Raw genomic sequence first — 21,889 nt, 5'->3', positions numbered from 1 at the left:
AGCTCTGTCAGGTTGGATGGGGAGTGTCACTACACAGCTATTTTCAGGTCTCTTCAGAGATGTTCGATCGTGTTCAAGTCCAGGCTCTGGCTGGGTCTCAAGGACATTCAGAGACTTGTCCCCAAGCAACTCCTGTGTTGTCTTGGCTGTGTGCTTAGGGTTGTTGTCCTATTGGAATGTTCTTTTTCCTGAGGAGTGGCTTCCGTCTGGCCACTCTACCATAAAGACCTGATTGGTGGAGTGCTGCAGAGATGGTTGTCCTTCTGGAAGGTTCTCCCATCTCCACAGAGGGACTCTGGAGCTCTTTCAGAGTGGCCATCGGGTTCTTGGTCACCTCCCTGACCAAGGCCCTTCTCCCCCGATTGCTCAGTTTGGCCGGGCGGCCAGTTTGGCTGGCCGGGCGGCCACGAAGATTCTTGGTGGTTCCAACTTCTCCCATTTAAGAATGATGCAGTCCAATGTGTTCTTGGGGACCTTCAATGCTGCAGACATTTTTTGGTACCCTTCCCCAGAGCTGTGCCTCAACACAATCCTGTCTCTGAGCTCTACGGACAATTCCTTCGACCTCATGGATTGGTTTTTGCTCTGACATGCACTGTCAACTGTGGGACCTTATATAGACAGGTGTGTGCCTTTCCAAATCATGTCCAATCAATTGAATTTACCACAGGTGGACTCCCAAGTTGTAGAAACATCTCAAGGACGATCAATGGAAACAGGATGCACCTGAGCTCCATTTAGAGTCTCATAGCAACAGTCTGAATACTTTTGCAAATAATGTATTTATTTTATTTTATTATACATTTGAAAAAAATTATAAAAAACAATTTTTGCTTTGTCATTATGGGGTATTGTGTGTAGATTGATGAAGGAAAAACATTATTTTATTCATTTTTAGAATAAGGCTGTAACGTAACAAAATGTGGAAGAATGCATCTGAATGCACTGTACGCGCAATCTTTACATACCGACTATAAGTACTCTATTGTTAGTTTGAGGGACCATCCCAGGGACCATCCATATAACTTGGGGAAATTCTTCTCCTCAGTTATCAAAGCATTCCACCCGCATCACAAATAGGCTTAGCAAAGAGGTTGGATATTTCACTTCCTGGTTCGGGAAGATGACACCCTGGAGTGGAACTCTCAGATAGAATTGCCTTTCTGTTTTGAAAGAGGGAGGAAATGGTGGCTATTTGCGGATGATGTGCTATATTTAACCCGCTAGGCTATCGTCTCTTTGATCCTTTTTTTCCCTAGGAGCCGTCGTGTTAGCTGTAGACGCTGCACTTAGCAATGATATTTTATTGAAGGTCAACTAGCCGCTCTGAGGAAGATTAAATTGAAATATATATCCACTGCTGTTGGGCTTGCTAAATGCTACATTGATCTGGGAACGTATACTGCTTGAAACAGCAGATTTCTTGGCAGAGTAATATATTGTATTTTTTATTTCTTCATCTTCATGTAGATAAACAGGAAAAGTGGCTAGGTGAAGTACTGTGTTGGGCTGATGTTTGAAAGTGGCTAGGTGAAGTACTGTGTTGGGCTGATGTTTGAAAGTGGCTAGGTGAAGTACTGTGTTGGGCTGATGTTTGAAAGTGGCTAGGTGAAGTACTGTGTTGGGCTGATGTTTGAAAGTGGCTAGGTGAAGTACTGTGTTGGGCTGATGTTTGAAAGTGGCTAGGTGAAGTACTGTGTTGGGCTGATGTTTGAAAGTGGCTAGGTGAAGTACTGTGTTGGGCTGATGTTTGAAAGTGGCTAGGTGAAGTACTGTGTTGGGCTGATGTTTGAAAGTGGCTAGGTGAAGTACTGTGTTGGGCTGATGTTTGAAAGTGGCTAGGTGAAGTACTGTGTTGGGCTGATGTTTGAAAGTGGCTAGGTGAAGTACTGTGTTGGGCTGATGTTTGAAAGTGGCTAGGTGAAGTACTGTGTTGGGCTGATGTTTGAAAGTGGCTAGGTGAAGTACTGTGTTGGGCTGATGTTTGAAAGTGGCTAGGTGAAGTACTGTGTTGGGCTGATGTTTGAAAGTGGCTAGGTGAAGTACTGTGTTGGGCTGATGTTTGAAAGTGGATGGATACACACCTCCACAGCAACACAAACAATTTCACTCAAATCAAACATGAGTTTTTTTGGCACACTCATATCCATATACTTTAACACATAGAATAGAGTCACATACAGTATAGAGGCTGTAGGAACAGCAAAGAGCTATGCTGTAGAGGCTGGAGGAATAGCAAGGAGCTACGCTGTAGAGGCTGGAGGAATAGCAAGGAGCTGGGCCGTAGAGGCTGGAGGAATAGCAAGGAGCTGGGCCGTAGAGGCTGGAGGAATAGCAAGGAGCTGGGCCGTAGAGGCTGGAGGAATAGCAAGGAGCTGGGCCGTAGAGGCTGGAGGAACAGCAAGGAGCTATGCTGTAGAGGCTGGAGGAACAGCAAGGAGCTGGGCTGTAGAGGCTGGAGGAACAGCAAGGAGCTGGGCCGTAGAGGCTGGAGGAACAGCAAGTAGCTGGGCCGTAGAGGCTGGAGGAACAGCAAGGAGCTGGGCTGTAGAGGCTGGAGGAACAGCAAGGAGCTGGGCTGTAGAGGCTGGAGGAACAGCAAGGAGCTGGGCTGTAGAGGCTGGAGGAACAGTAAGGAGCTGGGCTGTAGAGGCTAGAGGAATAGTAAGGAGCTACGCTGTAGAGGCTGGAGGAACAGTAAGGAGCTACGCTGTAGAGGCTAGAGGAACAGCAAGGAGCTGGGCTGTAGAGGCTGGAGGAACAGCAAGGAGCTGGGCTGTAGAGGCTGGAGGAACAGCGAGGAGCTGGGCTGTAGAGGCTGGAGGAACAGCGAGGAGCTGGGCTGTAGAGGCTGGAGGAACAGCGAGGAGCTGGGCTGTAGAGGCTGGAGGAACAGCGAGGAGCTGGGCTGTAGAGGCTGGAGGAACAGCGAGGAGCTGGGCTGTAGAGGCTGGAGGAACAGCGAGGAGCTGGGCCGTAGAGGCTGGAGGAACAGCGAGGAGCTGGGCCGTAGAGGCTGGAGGAACAGCAAGGAGCTGGGCCGTAGAGGCTGGAGGAACAGCAAGTAGCTGGGCCGTAGAGGCTGGAGGAACAGCAAGGAGCTGGGCCGTAGAGGCTGGAGGAACAGCAAGGAGCTGGGCTGTAGAGGCTGGAGGAACAGCAAGGAGCTGGGCTGTAGAGGCTGGAGGAACAGTAAGGAGCTGGGCTGTAGAGGCTAGAGGAATAGTAAGGAGCTACGCTGTAGAGGCTGGAGGAACAGTAAGGAGCTACGCTGTAGAGGCTAGAGGAACAGCAAGGAGCTGGGCTGTAGAGGCTGGAGGAACAGCGAGGAGCTGGGCTGTAGAGGCTGGAGGAACAGCGAGGAGCTGGGCTGTAGAGGCTGGAGGAACAGCGAGGAGCTGGGCTGTAGAGGCTGGAGGAACAGCGAGGAGCTGGGCTGTAGAGGCTGGAGGAACAGCGAGGAGCTGGGCTGTAGAGGCTGGAGGAACAGTAAGGAGCTGGGCTGTAGAGGCTGGAGGAACAGCAAGGAGCTGGGCCGTAGAGGCTGGAGGAACAGCGAGGAGCTGGGCCGTAGAGGCTGGAGGAACAGCGAGGAGCTGGGCCGTAGAGGCAGGAGGAACAGCGAGGAGCTGGGCCGTAGAGGCTGGAGGAACAGCGAGGAGCTGGGCCGTAGAGGCTGGAGGAACAGCGAGGCGCTACGCTGTAGAGGCTGGAGGAACAGCGAGGAGCTGGGCTGTAGAGGCTGGAGGAACAGTAAGGAGCTGGGCTGTAGAGGCTGGAGGAATAGCGAGGAGCTGGGCCGTAGAGGCTGGAGGAACAGCGAGGAGCTGGGCCGTAGAGGCTGGAGGAACAGCAAGGAGCTACGCTGTAGAGGCTGGAGGAACAGCAAGGAGCTAGACTGAGGGCTTTAAAGGGTGGAGGAACAGCAAGGAGCTGGGCCGTAGAGGCTGGAGGAACCGCGAGGAGCTGGGCCGTAGAGGCTGGAGGAACAGCGAGGCGCTACGCTGTAGAGGCTGGAGGAACAGCAAGGAGCTGGGCTGTAGAGACTGGAGGAACACCCAAGAAGCTAGACTGAGGGCTTTAAAGGGTGGAGGAACAGCAAGGAGCTGGGCTGAGGGCTGTAAATGGTCGATGGGGGCAATAACGGGGAGTTAAATCTTCTTATAGATGAGTAGCATAGAGCAACTAATTAAGCATGGTCCACTCAGGTCATCTCCCAATGTCTGACACTTTTTACCACTTCCAGATACATCTTATTTATTTGCGTTATAATTTTTTTGAAATTATTTCCTTGCAATATTTTGTTTTGCCATCAATAATTTGAGGTTTATGTTTTGCTTTTATAATATCATTATTTTTGTTTGCAATACTAAACATTTTGTTCTCGATCTCAGAACATCTGCTTGATGTTAACGTCCCTAAAGTGACTGACTTACTAGAGGATTGCACCATATAATAACACTATTACATGCTGACCACTACGGCTGCGTCGCGCGTGCGAGCGTTGCAAAATACATTTACAGGTACATGTTATTCAATCATTTCATCCAAACTGCTCGCGCGCGGCAACGATCGTCAGCGTAGCCAGGCGCTAAAATAGAACTCGGTTCTATTTTAGACGCTTGACACGCTGCAAGTCCCTCCTCTCCCATCTCGTCATTGGTTTTCAGGAGCATATACTCACGTGGGTGATTGAAAGATGCACGAGGTCCACACTCCAGTCCAGTTGGTGGCAGTAATGCACCTTAAAGTTGACAGAAGGCCTCCCGGGTGGCGCAGTGGTCTAGAGCACTGCATCGCAGTGCTAGCTGCGCCACCAGAGTCTCTGGGTTCGCGCCCAGGCTCTGTCGCAGCCGGCCGCGACCGGGAGGTCCGTGGGGCGACGCACAATTGGCTTAGCGTCGTCCGGGTTAGGGAGGGTTTGGCTGGTAGGGATATCCTTGTCTCATCGCGCTCCAGCGACTCCTGTGGCGGGCCGGGCGCAGTGCGCGCTAACCGAGGGGGGCGGGTGCACGGTGTTTCCTCCGACACATTGGTGCGGCTGGCTTCCGGGTTGGAGGCGCGCTGTGTTAAGAAGCAGTGCGGCTTGGTTGGGTTGTGCTTCGGAGGACGCATGGCTTTCGACCTTCGTCTCTCCCGAGCCCGTACGGTAGTTGTAGCGATGAGACAAGATAGTAATTACTAGCGATTGGATACCACGAAAATTGGGGAGAAAAGGGGATAAAATTATTTTAAAAAAATATTTAAAAAATAAATAAATAAAAGTTGACAGAAGAAGAAGACCCGAAAGAGGAGAGATTACTAGAAACTAACAAGGTTTCCCCTTTTATCCGTGGATTCATTATCAGAGTAGAGAACACGATTTTGTGTGACTCAAAATGGGTCAAAATTCTACAAAAATCCAGCAAAATAGGTCAAATAACAATCTCTTGAACAAATTAGCTAGCAACAACAAGCTAGCTACATTTCAATTCATGCTTTATGTTTGTTTCGACCTGTCCCCAAATGAATATAGTTGGTTCAGAGTTTGATTTGATATTTCAACCTGCGTGTCCTGATCGCGTCTGGTGTGGACGGACAAAAATCAACATGTGGACGCAAGGTGTGGTCAGGATGTTAGTCTGTTACTCCCCGCCACTGTTTCTGTTAACTGAAATGCAACCACTTTCAAATTCATAGACTAGGCTATGGATGCAAGGACTGACTATCCATGATATCACAAGTATAGTTTTGATGTTTTTAGGCTATATCGTGTTTGTGGATATTTACTTTGTTTACAAACATTGGAGTTAAAAAAAAGCTTATATTTTAGGTTCTAATGGGGTACGACAGTTGTACTAAGCTCATTCTTCAAGAATCAATGGGTTCATATCATTAATTTATAAGTCCAAAAATGTATATAGCAACTATGGATTGCCCTTTAACAGGCAGTGACCTTCATACAGCAGAACTATGTCGTCATTTGAAAGTGATCCGTTAAACCTGCCCTGAAAAAATGTATTGCAAATGTCCCTCACAATTGTTCCCCTTGTCCCGTATTTTGGATTTTTTTTTAGATGTGGTCATGGTAATTCCACTAGTGGAAACATTGCCACTGCAACATGGTAACACCATCTTTTCACATGTGGGAATCCGTGAGGTCATTGGCCTCATCGCCTTGCTTGAGGAACAGTACAGATCAGGTGATACATGAGGTGAAAAGGACACTGGAGTGCCACTTCAAGCTTAACATGTGAAACTGTGGGAGAGCCCTGGGACAAGATCCCCCATGAAGCACCACCGAGTGGGAGAGCCCTGGGACAAGATCCCCCATGAAGCACCACAGAGTGGGAGAGCTCTGGGACAGGATCCCCCATGAAACACCACAGAGTGGGAGAGCCCTGGGACAAGATTCCCCATGAAGCACCACAGAGTGGGAGAGCTCTGGGACAGGATCCCCCATGAAGCACCACAGAGTGGGAGAGCTCTGGGACAGGATCCCCCATGAAGCACCACAGAGTGGGAGAGCTCTGGGACAGGATCCCCCATGAAGCACCACAGAGTGGGAGAGCCCTGGGACAAGATCCCCCATGATCATGTGCTGAGGATCATTCAGCTGGGTGATACCATAGCCGGGTGATACCGTAGCCGGGTGCTACCGTAGCCGGGTGCTACCGTAGCTGGGTACTACCTGAATCTAGCCAGAGATGTATTGTATCCTATACGGTGTAGTGTGAAGTTGCCCCTAGACTCTGAGCTGGGGTCAATTTTGCATTTCGCCCTATAAACGGTTAAGGTTAGGATTGGGGGAGAAGCTGATCCTAGATCTGTACTTAGAGGAAACTTCACTCCAGAGCATTCTATACAGCAGGGGTACTCAAAGTCAATCACTACTGATCAGAGGGGACAGATGAAAACCAGTAGTACTACTGATCAGAGGGGACAGATGAAACCAGTAGTACTACTGATCAGAGGGGACAGATGAAACCAGTAGTACTACTGATCAGAGGGGACAGATGAAACCAGTAGTACTACTGATCAGAGGGGACAGATGAACACCAGTAGTACTACTGATCAGAGGGGACAGATGAACACCAGTAGTACTACTGATCAGAGGGGACAGATGAAACCAGTAGTACTACTGATCAGAGGGGACAGATGAAACCAGTAGTACTACTGATCAGAGGGGACAGATGAACACCAGTAGTACTACTGATCAGAGGGGACAGATGAACACCAGTAGTACTACTGATCAGAGGGGACAGATGAAACCAGTAGTACTACTGATCAGAGGGGACAGATGAACACCAGTAGTACTACTGATCAGAGGGGACAGATGAAAACCAGTAGTACTACTGATCAGAGGGGACAGATGAACACCAGTAGTACTACTGATCAGAGGGGACAGATGAACACCAGTAGTACTACTGATCAGAGGGGACAGATGAAACCAGTAGTACTACTGATCAGAGGGGACAGATGAAACCAGTAGTACTACTGATCAGAGGGGACAGATGAAACCAGTAGTACTACTGATCAGAGGGGACAGATGAACACCAGTAGTACTACTGATCAGAGGGGACAGATGAACACCAGTAGTACTACTGATCAGAGGGGACAGATGAACACCAGTAGTACTACTGATCAGAGGGGACAGATGAAAACCAGTAGTACTACTGATCAGAGGGGAGGATGAAACCAGTAGTACTACTGATCAGAGGGGACAGATGAAACCAGTAGTACTACTGATCAGAGGGGACAGATGAAAACCAGTAGTACTACTGATCAGAGGGGACAGATGAAACCAGTAGTACTACTGATCAGAGGGGACAGATGAAACCAGTAGTACTACTGATCAGAGGGGACAGATGAAACCAGTAGTACTACTGATCAGAGGGGACAGATGAACACCAGTAGTACTACTGATCAGAGGGGACAGATGAACACCAGTAGTACTACTGATCAGAGGGGACAGATGAACACCAGTAGTACTACTGATCAGAGGGGACAGATGAAAACCAGTAGTACTACTGATCAGAGGGGAGGATGAAACCAGTAGTACTACTGATCAGAGGGGACAGATGAAACCAGTAGTACTACTGATCAGAGGGGAGGATGAAACCAGTAGTACTACTGATCAGAGGGGACAGATGAAACCAGTAGTACTACTGATCAGAGGGGACAGATGAAACCAGTAGTACTACTGATCAGAGGGGACAGATGAAAACCAGTAGTACTACTGATCAGAGGGGACAGATGAAACCAGTAGTACTACTGATCAGAGGGGACAGATGAAACCAGTAGTACTACTGATCAGAGGGGACAGATGAAAACCAGTAGTACTACTGATCAGAGGGGAGGATGAAACCAGTAGTACTACTGATCAGAGGGGACAGATGAAACCAGTAGTACTACTGATCAGAGGGGACAGATGAAACCAGTAGTACTACTGATCAGAGGGGAAAGATGAAACCAGTAGTACTACTGATCAGAGGGGACAGATGAAACCAGTAGTACTACTGATCAGAGGGGAGGATGAAACCAGTAGTACTACTGATCAGAGGGGACAGATGAACACCAGTAGTACTACTGATCAGAGGGGACAGATGAACACCAGTAGTACTACTGATCAGAGGGGACAGATGAACACCAGTAGTACTACTGATCAGAGGGGACAGATGAAACCAGTAGTACTACTGATCAGAGGGGACAGATGAAACCAGTAGTACTACTGATCAGAGGGGACAGATGAAACCAGTAGTACTACTGATCAGAGGGGACAGATGAAACCAGTAGTACTACTGATCAGAGGGGACAGATGAAACCAGTAGTACTACTGATCAGAGGGGACAGATGAAAACCAGTAGTACTACTGATCAGAGGGGACAGATGAACACCAGTAGTACTACTGATCAGAGGGGACAGATGAACACCAGTAGTACTACTGATCAGAGGGGACAGATGAACACCAGTAGTACTACTGATCAGAGGGGACAGATGAAACCAGTAGTACTACTGATCAGAGGGGACAGATGAAACCAGTAGTACTACTGATCAGAGGGGACAGATGAAACCAGTAGTACTACTGATCAGAGGGGAGGATGAAACCAGTAGTACTACTGATCAGAGGGGACAGATGAACACCAGTAGTACTACTGATCAGAGGGGACAGATGAACACCAGTAGTACTACTGATCAGAGGGGACAGATGAAACCAGTAGTACTACTGATCAGAGGGGACAGATGAAACCAGTAGTACTACTGATCAGAGGGGACAGATGAAACCAGTAGTACTACTGATCAGAGGGGACAGATGAAACCAGTAGTACTACTGATCAGAGGGGACAGATGAAAACCAGTAGTACTACTGATCAGAGGGGACAGATGAACACCAGTAGTACTACTGATCAGAGGGGACAGATGAACACCAGTAGTACTACTGATCAGAGGGGACAGATGAACACCAGTAGTACTACTGATCAGAGGGGACAGATGAACACCAGTAGTACTACTGATCAGAGGGGACAGATGAACACCAGTAGTACTACTGATCAGAGGGGACAGATGAAACCAGTAGTACTACTGATCAGAGGGGACAGATGAAACCAGTAGTACTACTGATCAGAGGGGACAGATGAAACCAGTAGTACTACTGATCAGAGGGGAGGATGAAACCAGTAGTACTACTGATCAGAGGGGACAGATGAAACCAGTAGTACTACTGATCAGAGGGGAGGATGAACACCAGTAGTACTACTGATCAGAGGGGACAGATGAAACCAGTAGTACTACTGATCAGAGGGGACAGATGAAACCAGTAGTACTACTGATCAGAGGGGACAGATGAAACCAGTAGTACTACTGATCAGAGGGGAGGATGAAACCAGTAGTACTACTGATCAGAGGGGACAGATGAAACCAGTAGTACTACTGATCAGAGGGGAGGATGAAACCAGTAGTACTACTGATCAGAGGGGAGGATGAAACCAGTAGTACTACTGATCAGAGGGGACAGATGAAACCAGTAGTACTACTGATCAGAGGGGACAGATGAAACCAGTAGTACTACTGATCAGAGGGGAGGATGAAACCAGTAGTACTACTGATCAGAGGGGACAGATGAAACCAGTAGTACTACTGATCAGAGGGGACAGATGAAACCAGTAGTACTACTGATCAGAGGGGACAGATGAAACCAGTAGTACTACTGATCAGAGGGGACAGATGAAACCAGTAGTACTACTGATCAGAGGGGACAGATGAAACCAGTAGTACTACTGATCAGAGGGGAGGATGAAACCAGTAGTACCTCTGGCCTTGAGGTCTGTATTTGAGAAAGGGGTCTAGATTATACAGTGTGAGTTTATGACTCCGGGTGCACAGGGCGACCACACCATAGTCTATCATTACTGTAACCACACCATAGTCTGTCCTCACTGTAACCACACCATAGTCTATCATTACTGTAACCACACCATAGTCTGTCCATACTGTAACCACACCATAGTCTGTCCTCACTGTAACCACACCATAGTCTGTCCTCACTGTAACCACACCATAGTCTGTCCTCACTGTAACCACACCATAGTCTATCATTACTGTAACCACACCATAGTCTGTCCTCACTGTAACCACACCATAGTCTATCCTTACTGTAACCACACCATAGTCTGTCCTCACTGTAACCACACCATAGTCTGTCCTCACTGTAACCACACCATAGTCTGTCCTCACTGTAACCACACCATAGTCTGTCCTCACTGTAACCACACCATAGTCTGTCCTCACTGTAACCACACCATAGTCTATCATTACTGTAACCACACCATAGTCTGTCCTTACTGTAACCACACCATAGTCTGTCCTCACTGTAACCACACCATAGTCTGTCCTCACTGTAACCACACCATAGTCTATCCTTACTGTAACCACACCATAGTCTGTCCTCACTGTAACCACACCATAGTCTGTCCTTACTGTGACCACACCATAGTCTATCATTACTGTAACCACACCATAGTCTGTCCTCACTGTAACCACACCATAGTCTGTCCTCACTGTAACCACACCATAGTCTGTCCTCATTGTAACCACACCATAGTCTGTCCTCACTGTAACCACACCATAGTCTATCATTACTGTAACCACACCATAGTCTGTCCTCATTGTAACCACACCATAGTCTGTCCTTACTGTAACCACACCATAGTCTGTCCTTACTGTAACCACACTATAGTCTGTCCTTACTGTGACCACACCATAGTCTATCATTACTGTAACCACACCATAGTCTATCATTACTGTAACCACACCATAGTCTGTCCTTACTGTAACCACACCATAGTCTGTCCTCACTGTAACCACACCATAGTCTGTACTTACAGTAACCACACCATAGTCTGACCTTACTGTAACCACACCATAGTCTGTCCTCACTGTAACCACACCATAGTCTATCATTACTGTAACCCACACCATAGTCTGTCCTCACTGTAACCACACCATAGTCTGTCCTTACTGTAACCACACCATAGTCTGTCCTCACTGTAACCACACCATAGTCTGTCCTTACTGTAACCACACCATAGTCTGTACTTACAGTAACCACACCATAGTCTGTACTTACAGTAACCACACCATAGTCTGTCCTCACTGTAACCACACCATAGTCTGTCCTCACTGTAACCACACCATAGTCTATCATTACTGTAACCACACCATAGTCTATCATTACTGTAACCACACCATAGTCTGTACTTACAGTAACCACACCATAGTCTGTACTTACAGTAACCACACCATAGTCTGTCCTCACTGTAACCACACCATAGTCTGTCCTTACTGTAACCACACCATAGTCTGTACTTACAGTAACCACACCATAGTCTGTCCTCACTGTAACCACACCATAGTCTGTCCTTACTGTAACCACACCATAGTCTGTACTTACTGTAACCACACCATAGTCTATCATTACTGTAACCACACCATAGTCTGTCCTCACTGTAACCACACCATAGTCTGTCCTTACTGTAACCACACCATAGTCTGTCCTCACTGTAACCACACCATAGTCTATCATTACTGTAACCACACCATAGTCTGTCCTCACTGTAACCACACCATAGTCTGTCATTACTGTAACCACACCATAGTCTGTCCTCACTGTAACCACACCATAGTCTTTCCTCACTGTAACCACACCATAGTCTATCATTACTGTAACCACACCATAGTCTGTACTTACAGTAACCACACCATAGTCTGTCCTCACTGTAACCACACCATAGTCTGTCCTTACTGTAACCACACCATAGTCTGTACTTACTGTAACCACACCATAGTCTATCCTTACTGTAACCACACCATAGTCTGTCCTTACTGTAACCACACCATAGTCTGTTCTTACTGTAACCACACCATAGTCTGTCCTCACTGTAACCACACCATAGTCTGTCCTCACTGTAACCACACCATAGTCTGTCCTCACTGTAACCACACCATAGTCTGTCATTACTGTAACCACACCATAGTCTGTCATTACTGTAACCACACCATAGTCTATCCTTACTGTAACCACACCATAGTCTGTACTTACAGTAACCACACCATAGTCTGTCCTTACTGTAACCACACCATAGTCTGTCCTCACTGCTGCCTAAGGATGACATAGAAATTATTTTCCATTTGGAGAGAGCCAGAGAGTGAGAGGAGAGAGCGATGAGAAGAGAGGAGAGAGCGATGAGAGGAGAGGAGAGGAGACTAGAGAGAGAGAGAGGGAGGAGAGAGAGAGAGATGATGGATACACAGTATGTAGACAGGCCTTCAGATCAGCTGCAGTCTCCAGTCTGGTAATTGGTGCTGTATAGGTCTGGCCGGGGTTTGTTTCACAGACCCGAAGCGTCGGGGAAGCTCGGAATTGTAGTTGGATTGTCCTTTATTATGGGAGAGAATGGGCTCCCTCGCCTTCAGGCGGTTTGTGTGTGTGTGTGTGTGTGTGTGTGTGTGTGTGTGTGTGTGTGTGTGTGTGTGTGTGTGTGTGTGTGTGTGTGTGTGTGTGTGTGTGTGTGTGTGTGTGTGTACAGCAGGCTTTTTTCTGTGAATGCACTCAAACCAAATCATGGCAATGGTCTGTCAGCTGGTTGTCTGTGAATGTGGAGCTGTGAGGGTCTGTCAGCTGGTTGTCTGTGAATGTGTATATGTGAGGGTCTGTCAGCTGGTTGTCTGTGAATGTGGAGCTGTGAGGGTCTCACCACATCACAATGAGCTGCAGCCTGGCTCTGATGCTTTTAATGAAAGTACACGCACGCACGCACGCACGCACGCACGCACGCACGCACGCACGCACGCACGCACACACACACACACACACACACACACACACACACACACACACACACACACATAAAGCCAACCAAACCCATCAACTCATTCCATTCACATATACACAGTAACACAACCAAACCCATCAACTCATCCCATTTACATATACACAGTAACACAACCAAACCCATCAACTCATCCCATTTACATATACACAGTAACACAACCAAACCCATCAACTCATCCCATTCACATATACACAGTAACACAACCAAACCCATCAACTCATCCCATTCACATATACACAGTAACACAACCAAACCCATCAACTCATTCCATTCACATATACACAGTAACACAACCAAACCCATCAACTCATTCCATTCACATATACACAGTAACACAACCAAACCCATCAACTCATTCCATTCACATATACACAGTAACACAACCAAACCCATCAACTCATTCCATTCACATATACACAGTAACACAACCAAACCACTCCAAGCCCTTGTTTCCCTGCAATAAAATAATGAATCAGCACCGTCCTCCCCTCCGTGGAATTATTTATACAGTCCTGTACAAATGCTCCTCCACACAATCCACGCGTGTAGTACTAAATTGTATTCTTTATGTATGTATGTATGTCCGTATGCATTCATCTCCGGGACCAGCTCCACAGCAGTGTGACCTGGTTTCATTCAATATACTGCCTACTAATCAGGGCTTTTCTAAGTGTTGGAGCTGGCTAGTGGAGAGGAGTTGCCCGTGGCTATTCCAGGAGAATCTCTCCACTTCTGAATTTGCATCATTTGCCTCGGGGGGTTTGAATTAAAATATATATATTTTTAAAATCACACCACTACCTTTTTCCTTTTGCGAGGACTAAAAGCAAAGAGTGAAATGGAATGAGAGATTCAAGAGGAGAAAGGAGAGATACCATTGTAGACGATGAATTATGAAGGAAGTAGTGTGCTGAAATAGTTGTTCTCACGTGAACGGTAAAATTCTGGATTTACACTCCGTTTTTTTATTGCAATAAAGTGTTGTTTTTACGTTCATTTTATAATGTCTTGATTTCCGAGCACAATTGTGAATGCAATACATTGAATGCCCAACAATTGGTTTGAACTAGTGTAAGTCACACACACACACACACACACACACACACACACACACACACACACACACACACACACACACACACACACACACACACACACACACACACACACACACACACACACACTGGCTCAGTTGGTAGAGCATGACACTTGCAACTCCAGGGTTACGGGTTCAATTCCCAGTACGAACATGTCTGCACTCACAACTGTAAGTCACTCTGGATAAGAACGTCTGTTAAATGACTCAAATGTCAACATCATCCTAAAATAGTCTTTTTTTTCTCTCTTGGGGACCAGAAAAATTACCCCAATTTTCCAAGTTTTACTATCCTTGTGAGGACTTCTGGTTCCCACAAGAACAATAAAACCAAAAAAAAGCACACACACACACACACAAGAAATCCCTCCTGTTCCAACAATGAGAGGAGTGAAAGTGACAGCTGGACGGAGGTGGAAAGGCACAGTGGGCCTCCGTGTTACAGTTAATATAGGTGAAACGGCACAGTGGGCCTCCGTGTTACAGTTAATATAGGTGACATGAAAATCAGCCCCTGGGTAGCCACTCAGCCCTGCTAGCGGCTGCAGCGTTACCTGGGAACAGGATGGGGGATGGGGGAAGAGAGGGAAGAGCATCGGAAGCTACATACAGGCATTAGTTCTGTCTGGTTTTTAGTTCTGTGTTTCAGTAGGGCCGTCTGTGGTGAGGAGATTATTCTATTTGCCCGAAACAATTTGCTATCTAGAACCAAAAATGGTTCTTCGGCTGTCCCCATAGGAGAACCCTTTGAGGAACCCATTTTGGTTCTAGGTAGAACCCTTTGGGGTACCATGTAGAATCCTTTCCACAGAGGGTTCTACCTGGAATCTAAAAGGATTCTACCTGGAACCAAAAAGGTTTCTCATATGGGAACAGCCGCAGAACCTTTTTGGAACAATTTTTTTTTTTTTAAAGAGTGTATGGACTGTGAAGCCAATCTTTACACCTTCTGAAATACAGCCCCTCACACGTCTACTGCTTGTGAATTGAGAGCAAATAAAAAGGAGTGTTGGTGGTCAGTTGTCAGTGTTTCGCGGATGAGGTGTTGATATCAGTTGATGTGAAAGCAATACGCAGGGTTTGGCGCGGAGGTTGGGACTGCGGCGCGGCGGTTGTTTGTCTCGGGCTTGGATGGGACTGCGGTGCGGCGGGTTGTTTGTCTCGGGGCTTGGATGGGACTGCGGCGCGGCGGTTGTTTGTCTCGGGCTTGGATGGGACTGCGGTGCGGCGGTTGTTTGTCTCGGGGCTTGGATGGGACTGCGGTGCGGCGGTTGTTTGTCTCGGGCTTGGATGGGACTGCGGTGCGGCGGTTGTTTGTCTCGGGGCTTGGATGGGACTGCGGCGCGGCGGTTGTTTGTCTCGGGCTTGGATGGGACTGCGGTGCGGCGGTTGTTTGTCTCGGGCTTGGATGGGACTGCGGTGCGGCGGGTTGTTTGTCTCGGGCTTGGATGGGACTGCGGTGCGGCGGTTGTTTGTCTCGGGTTTGGATGGGACTGCGGTGCGGCGGTTGTTTGTCTCGGGGCTTGGATGGGACTGCGGTGCGGCGGTTGTTTGTCTCGGGTTTGGATGGGACTGCGGTGCGGCGGTTGTTTGTCTCGGGTTTGGATGGGACTGCGGTGCGGCGGTTGTTTGTCTCGGGCTTGGATGGGACTGCGGTGCGGCGGTTGTTTGTCTCGGGTTTGGATGGGACTGCGGTGCGGCGGTTGTTTGTCTCGGGCTTGGATGGGACTGCGGTGCGGCGGTTGTTTGTCTCGGGCTTGGATGGGACTGCGGTGCGGCGGTTGTTTGTCTCGGGCTTGGATGGGACTGCGGTGCGGCGGTTGTTTGTCTCGGGCTTGGATGGGACTGCGGTGCGGCGGTTGTTTGTCTCGGGCTTGGATGGGACTGCGGTGCGGCGGTTGTTTGTCTCGGGCTTGGATGGGACTGCGGTGCGGCGGTTGTTTGTCTCGGGCTTGGATGGGACTGCGGTGCGGCGGTTGTTTGTCTCGGGCTTGGATGGGACTGCGGTGCGGCGGGTTGTTTGTCTCGGGCTTGGATGGGACTGCGGTGCGGCGGTTGTTTGTCTCGGGCTTGGATGGGACTGCGGTGCGGCGGGTTGTTTGTCTCGGGCTTGGATGGGACTGCGGTGCGGCGGTTGTTTGTCTCGGGCTTGGATGGGACTGCGGTGCGGCGGGTTGTTTGTCTCGGGGCTTGGATGGGACTGCGGTGCGGCGGTTGTTTGTCTCGGGCTTGGATGGGACTGCGGTGCGGCGGTTGTTTGTCTCGGGTTTGGATGGGACTGCGGTGCGGCGGTTGTTTGTCTCGGGGCTTGGATGGGACTGCGGTGCGGCGGTTGTTTGTCTCGGGCTTGGATGGGACTGCGGCGCGGCGGTTGTTTGTCTCGGGGCTTGGATGGGACTGCGGTGCGGCGGTTGTTTGTCTCGGGCTTGGATGGGACTGCGGTGCGGCGGTTGTTTGTCTCGGGCTTGGATGGGACTGCGGTGCGGCGGGTTGTTTGTCTCGGGCTTGGATGGGACTGCGGTGCGGCGGTTGTTTGTCTCGGGGCTTGGATGGGACTGCGGTGCGGCGGTTGTTTGTCTCGGGTTTGGATGGGACTGCGGTGCGGCGGTTGTTTGTCTCGGGCTTGGATGGGACTGCGGTGCGGCGGTTGTTTGTCTCGGGCTTGGATGGGACTGCGGCGCGGCGGTTGTTTGTCTCGGGCTTGGATGGGACTGCGGTGCGGCGGGTTGTTTGTCTCGGGTTTGGATGGGACTGCGGCGCGGCGGTTGTTTGTCTCGGGCTTGGATGGGACTGCGGTGCGGCGGTTGTTTGTCTCGGGCTTGGATGGGACTGCGGCGCGGTCAATGGAGCGTTGAGATATTGCTCACCGTGGCGACGCAGCTTTCGGGAGTGCGACCCGCTCGTCTTCAACCCTCCTCGAATCAGTGGCACCGGCACACACATACACACACACACACACACACACACATACACTTCACACACTCAACGTCAATACACAAAGATGCGGTCGGACCGTTTGTGAGCCTGTGCACAGAAGGTGTGTGTCTTGCCCTGGAGTCAACATGGTTGAAATGTGACTAAAGGAATGGAGCTTGGTTTCAGCTACCGTCCACCAAGCTTTTCCCACCGTCTGAAAGAAATGACAAATGACCTTGGTAATAACAATTGTTTCCAGCTGTGTCTCCAGGCCCTACAGTAGGAGAAGAGCTTATACAGAGGTTCTATCACACTCCTAATGTTCAAAAATATTATTTTCTATAGCCTGTATATAGCCTCGTTATTGTTATTTTATTGTGTTACTATTTTATTTTTTAATCTATAGTATTTGTAAATGTTCTTACTTTTTAAATTGCATTGTTGGTAAAGGGCTCGTATAAAGTAAAGCATTTCACGGCGAAGTCGACACTTGTTGTGTTCGTCGCATTGTGACAAATAAAATGGTATTGTATTTGATAGGTGACTAGGCTACAGGATAGATAATAAACGGTAGCAGCAGAGTATGTCATAAGTCGTCATACCAGGTGGTGATGCAGCCAGTCAAGATGCTCTCAATGGTGCAGCCGTAGAACATTTTTGAGGATCTGAAGGCCATTGCCGAATCTTTTCAGCCGCCTGGGGGGGAAGAGGCGTTGTCCTCTTCACAACTGTGTTGGTGTGTGTGGACCGTCATAGTAATTCCTTAGTGATGTGGACGCCAATGAACTTGAAGCTCTCGACCCTCTCCACTACAGCCCTGTCGCAAATCTCTGTCTCTTTAAGTGGTGTGTGCGTGTGTGTGTCCTTGCATGAGTGTGTGTGTGTGTGTGTGTGTGTGTGTGTGTGTGTGTGTGTGTGTGTGTGTGTGTGTGTGTGTGTGTGTGTGTGTGTGTGTGTGTGTGTGTGTGTGTGTGTGTGTGTGTGTGTGTGTGTGTGTGACATGTATTCCTTTTCAAACCTGTGTAGGTGCTTATTCCTATTGATACTGTTTTCCCCTTGAGGCTGGCCCTTCCCCCGACATATTGACCCTTACCTCTGGTCTTGTTTCTGGGCTCTGCTTCAAGGCGTGAAGACTGATCTGTGGTTTCTGGGCTCTGCTTCAAGGCGTGAAGACTGATCTGTCGTTTCTGGGCTCTGCCTCAAGGCATGAAGACTGATCTGTGGACTCATTAGCGTCTGTGGAAAGATTCCCCATAATGGGGAAAGAAAAAGGAGGACAGAAAGGGATGGATTGCAACAAAGCCGAAGTCTAAATTAGCTATATTTGAACAATGACCCAGTGTCTTCTGTCTGAAGCCTTTGGGATGGCCTGCCATTATGAAGCACACTAGAATGCCTACATCAGGGGTTGCCAACCCTTCTCCTGCGATGACTATTGACTATTATAAACTGGGTGGTTCGAGCCCTGAATGCTGATTGGCTGACAGCCGTGGTATATCAGACCGTATTCCACGGGTATGACAAAACATGTATTTTTACTGCTCTAATTATGTTGGTAACCAGTTTATAATAGCAATAAAGCACCTCGGGGGTTTGTGGTATATGGCCAATATACCATGGCTAAGGGCTGTATCCAGGCACTCCGCGTTGCATCGTGCTGAAGAACAGCCCTTAGCCATGGTATATTGGCCATATACCACACCCCCTCGGGCCTTATTGCTTAATTATACTGCAGCATTGTTGAATACTAGTTTCTGATTGGTGAGAAAGGCATTCTAGAATGGACATTAAAACCAGATAACGGGAGAGTTGGAAAAGATATGGGGACACGTTGGAATCATGACGCAATATGCACCTACACATGCAGACTGTACTTCCTACAAAGTTACAGAAAGATAAACCAACAACCACACAAACTGAACTTGGACACATTGTAAACGCAGGTCCAATGAGGAAAAAACTTTGCTAGCTAGTATTCATTTGTTTTTGCAGAGACATATTTTTGGGGGATTATCTGATGACCTCACGTGGTGAGTGATGAACATGAATTTATCCAGTCCCTTCAGCCGCTAAAACTGTCAAATCCTCCCATGTTTCTAGTTTGACCAGCTGTTTTCAGCAACTGATTCTTTTTAAATTTCGGTTGCCATATTGGCAGGTTTGCTTGCCAATAGCTATTTAGCTAGTTTCTAGCCTAGTGTTTGATATGCAATTATGATATCCTTGTAATTAACAGTCAATGTTGACGATTGTAATGACGAGAAGGCACATTTTTCTAGCTATGCCAGGGGAAATCTGGTATTATTAGCTCATTGTTCTGGATGTATACAAATGAATGTAAATAGGAAACAGCTACTTCGCTGTTATTCTGACTGGAAAGGGTCGCGACTGTGTTAGCCTTAGCTAGCTTACTTAGTTCTCACTAAAGAGTTAGAACTAATTCTAATAGGTGAAGGCTAATGCTAACATATGGTCGCTAATGCTAACATGACAGATAATGCTAACATATGGTCGCTAATGCTAACATATGGTCACTAACATGACAGATAATGCTAACATATGGTCTCTAATGATAACAAGACAGATAATGCTAACATAGGGTCGCTAATGCTAACATGACAGATAATGCTAACATATGGTCACTAATGCTAACTTGTGAGTGCTAATGTATGAGCACTAATGCTCACACGTAACCAGTAATGCTTAATAGTGACCACGAGTGTTGTTTTGGTATTCGCAGTGAATAAAGCTCCCTATACTTTCAATGTATTTTTCTGCGAAAAAAGGTGGGTAAACCCTTATTTACCCTCCCCTACAACAACTGAGCACGAATGCTAACGTGTGACCGCTAATGCTAACTAGTAACAACTGTTTGACTGAGTTGGCTGATAGTCTGACCTCTGTGTGACCTTCTTCCTGGCAGGTCTCAGTATCCGGGGTGCTCAGGAGCAGGATCCTCCGGACCCCCAGCTCATGAGGCTGGACAACATGCTGCTGGCCGAGGGCGTGTCCGGGCCAGAGAAAGGTGGTGGGTCTGCGGCTGCCGCGGCAGCAGCCGCTGCAGCGGGGGGCGGAGCCGACAGCTCCATTGAACACTCGGACTACAGGGCCAAGCTGACGCAAATCAGACAGATTTACCACACAGAGCTGGAGAAATATGAGCAGGTGAAACACACTGACTTCCTGGTCACACTGACCATTACATTGTTCAGGATATATGGCTGCGTGATACTTGAATATGTATAGTAATAAAACTAATAATAGTAATAATAATAATAGTAATAATATTAGTAATACTAATAATAATAGTAACAATAGTAATAATATTAGTGATAATAGTAATACCAGTAATAATAATATTAATAATAATACTACTAATAATAATAATAGTAATACCAGTAATAATAATATTAATAATAATACTACTACTACTAATAATAGTAATAATAATACTGATAATAATAATAATAGTAGTAACAGTAATAATAATAATAACAATAACAATAGTAATAATAATAGTAATAATAATACTACTACCACCAATAATAATACTAGTAATAATAATAATAATAGTAATAATAATAATACTAGTAATAATAATAATAATAGTAATAATAATACTACTACCAATAATAATAGTAATAATAATATTAATAATAATACTACTAATAATAATAATAGTAATAATAATACTGATAATAATAATAATACTAGTAATAATACTACTAGTAATAACAATAATAATACTAGTAATAATAATACTAGTAATAATAATACTAGTAATAATAATAATACTACTGGTAATAATGATAATAGTAATAATAATACTGGTAATAACACTAATAATAGTAATAATAGTAATAATAATAGTAGTAATAATAATACTAGTAATAATAATACTAGTAATAATAATACTAGTAATAATAATAATACTAGTAATAATAATAGTAATAATAATACTAGTAATAATAATACTAACAATAACACTAATAATAGTAATAACAATAATAGTAATAACAATAATAGTAATAATAATGCGAATAATAGTAATAATAATACTAGTAATAATAATAATAATGGTAATAATAATACTAGTAATAATAACAATAATAGTAATAATAATACGAATAATAGTAATAATAATAATAGTAATAATAATAATAATAATACGAATAATAGTAATAATAACAATAGTAATAATAATAATAATAATAGTAATAATAATAATAATAATAGTGATAATAACAATAATAGTAATAATAATACGAATAATAGTAATAATAGTAATAATAATAATAATAGTAATAATAATAGTAATAATAACAATAGTAATAATAATAGTAATAATAACAATAGTAATAATAATATGAATAATAGTAATAATAATAATAGTAATAATAATAATAATAGTAATAACAACAATAGTAATAATAATAATAATACGAATACTAGCAATAATAGTAATAGTAATAATAATAATAATAATAGTAATAACAACAATAATAAT

At 46.1% G+C, this 21,889-nt stretch overlaps 1 protein-coding gene across 6 annotated transcripts in view; it reads left to right on the top strand.

Annotated features, from left to right (window-relative positions):
* Positions 1 to 21,889, top strand: part of LOC120038404 (pre-B-cell leukemia transcription factor 3-like) — a 109,293-nt gene that overhangs the window by 58,171 nt on the left and 29,233 nt on the right. For all 6 annotated transcript variants that reach the window (XM_038984166.1, XM_038984164.1, XM_038984165.1 and 3 more), the window contains exon 3: positions 20,306 to 20,547. In XM_038984166.1, the coding sequence (XP_038840094.1) occupies positions 20,306 to 20,547 (242 nt within the window). The remainder of the gene's footprint in view (positions 1 to 20,305; positions 20,548 to 21,889) is intronic.

The sequence above is a fragment of the Salvelinus namaycush genome, unplaced genomic scaffold (assembly GCF_016432855.1).
Source record: "Salvelinus namaycush isolate Seneca unplaced genomic scaffold, SaNama_1.0 Scaffold219, whole genome shotgun sequence".
NCBI classification, from domain to species: Eukaryota; Metazoa; Chordata; class Actinopteri; order Salmoniformes; family Salmonidae; genus Salvelinus; species Salvelinus namaycush.
The sequence above is the reverse complement of the archived record's forward strand: the minus strand, read 5'-3'. Positions and strand labels throughout refer to the sequence as shown.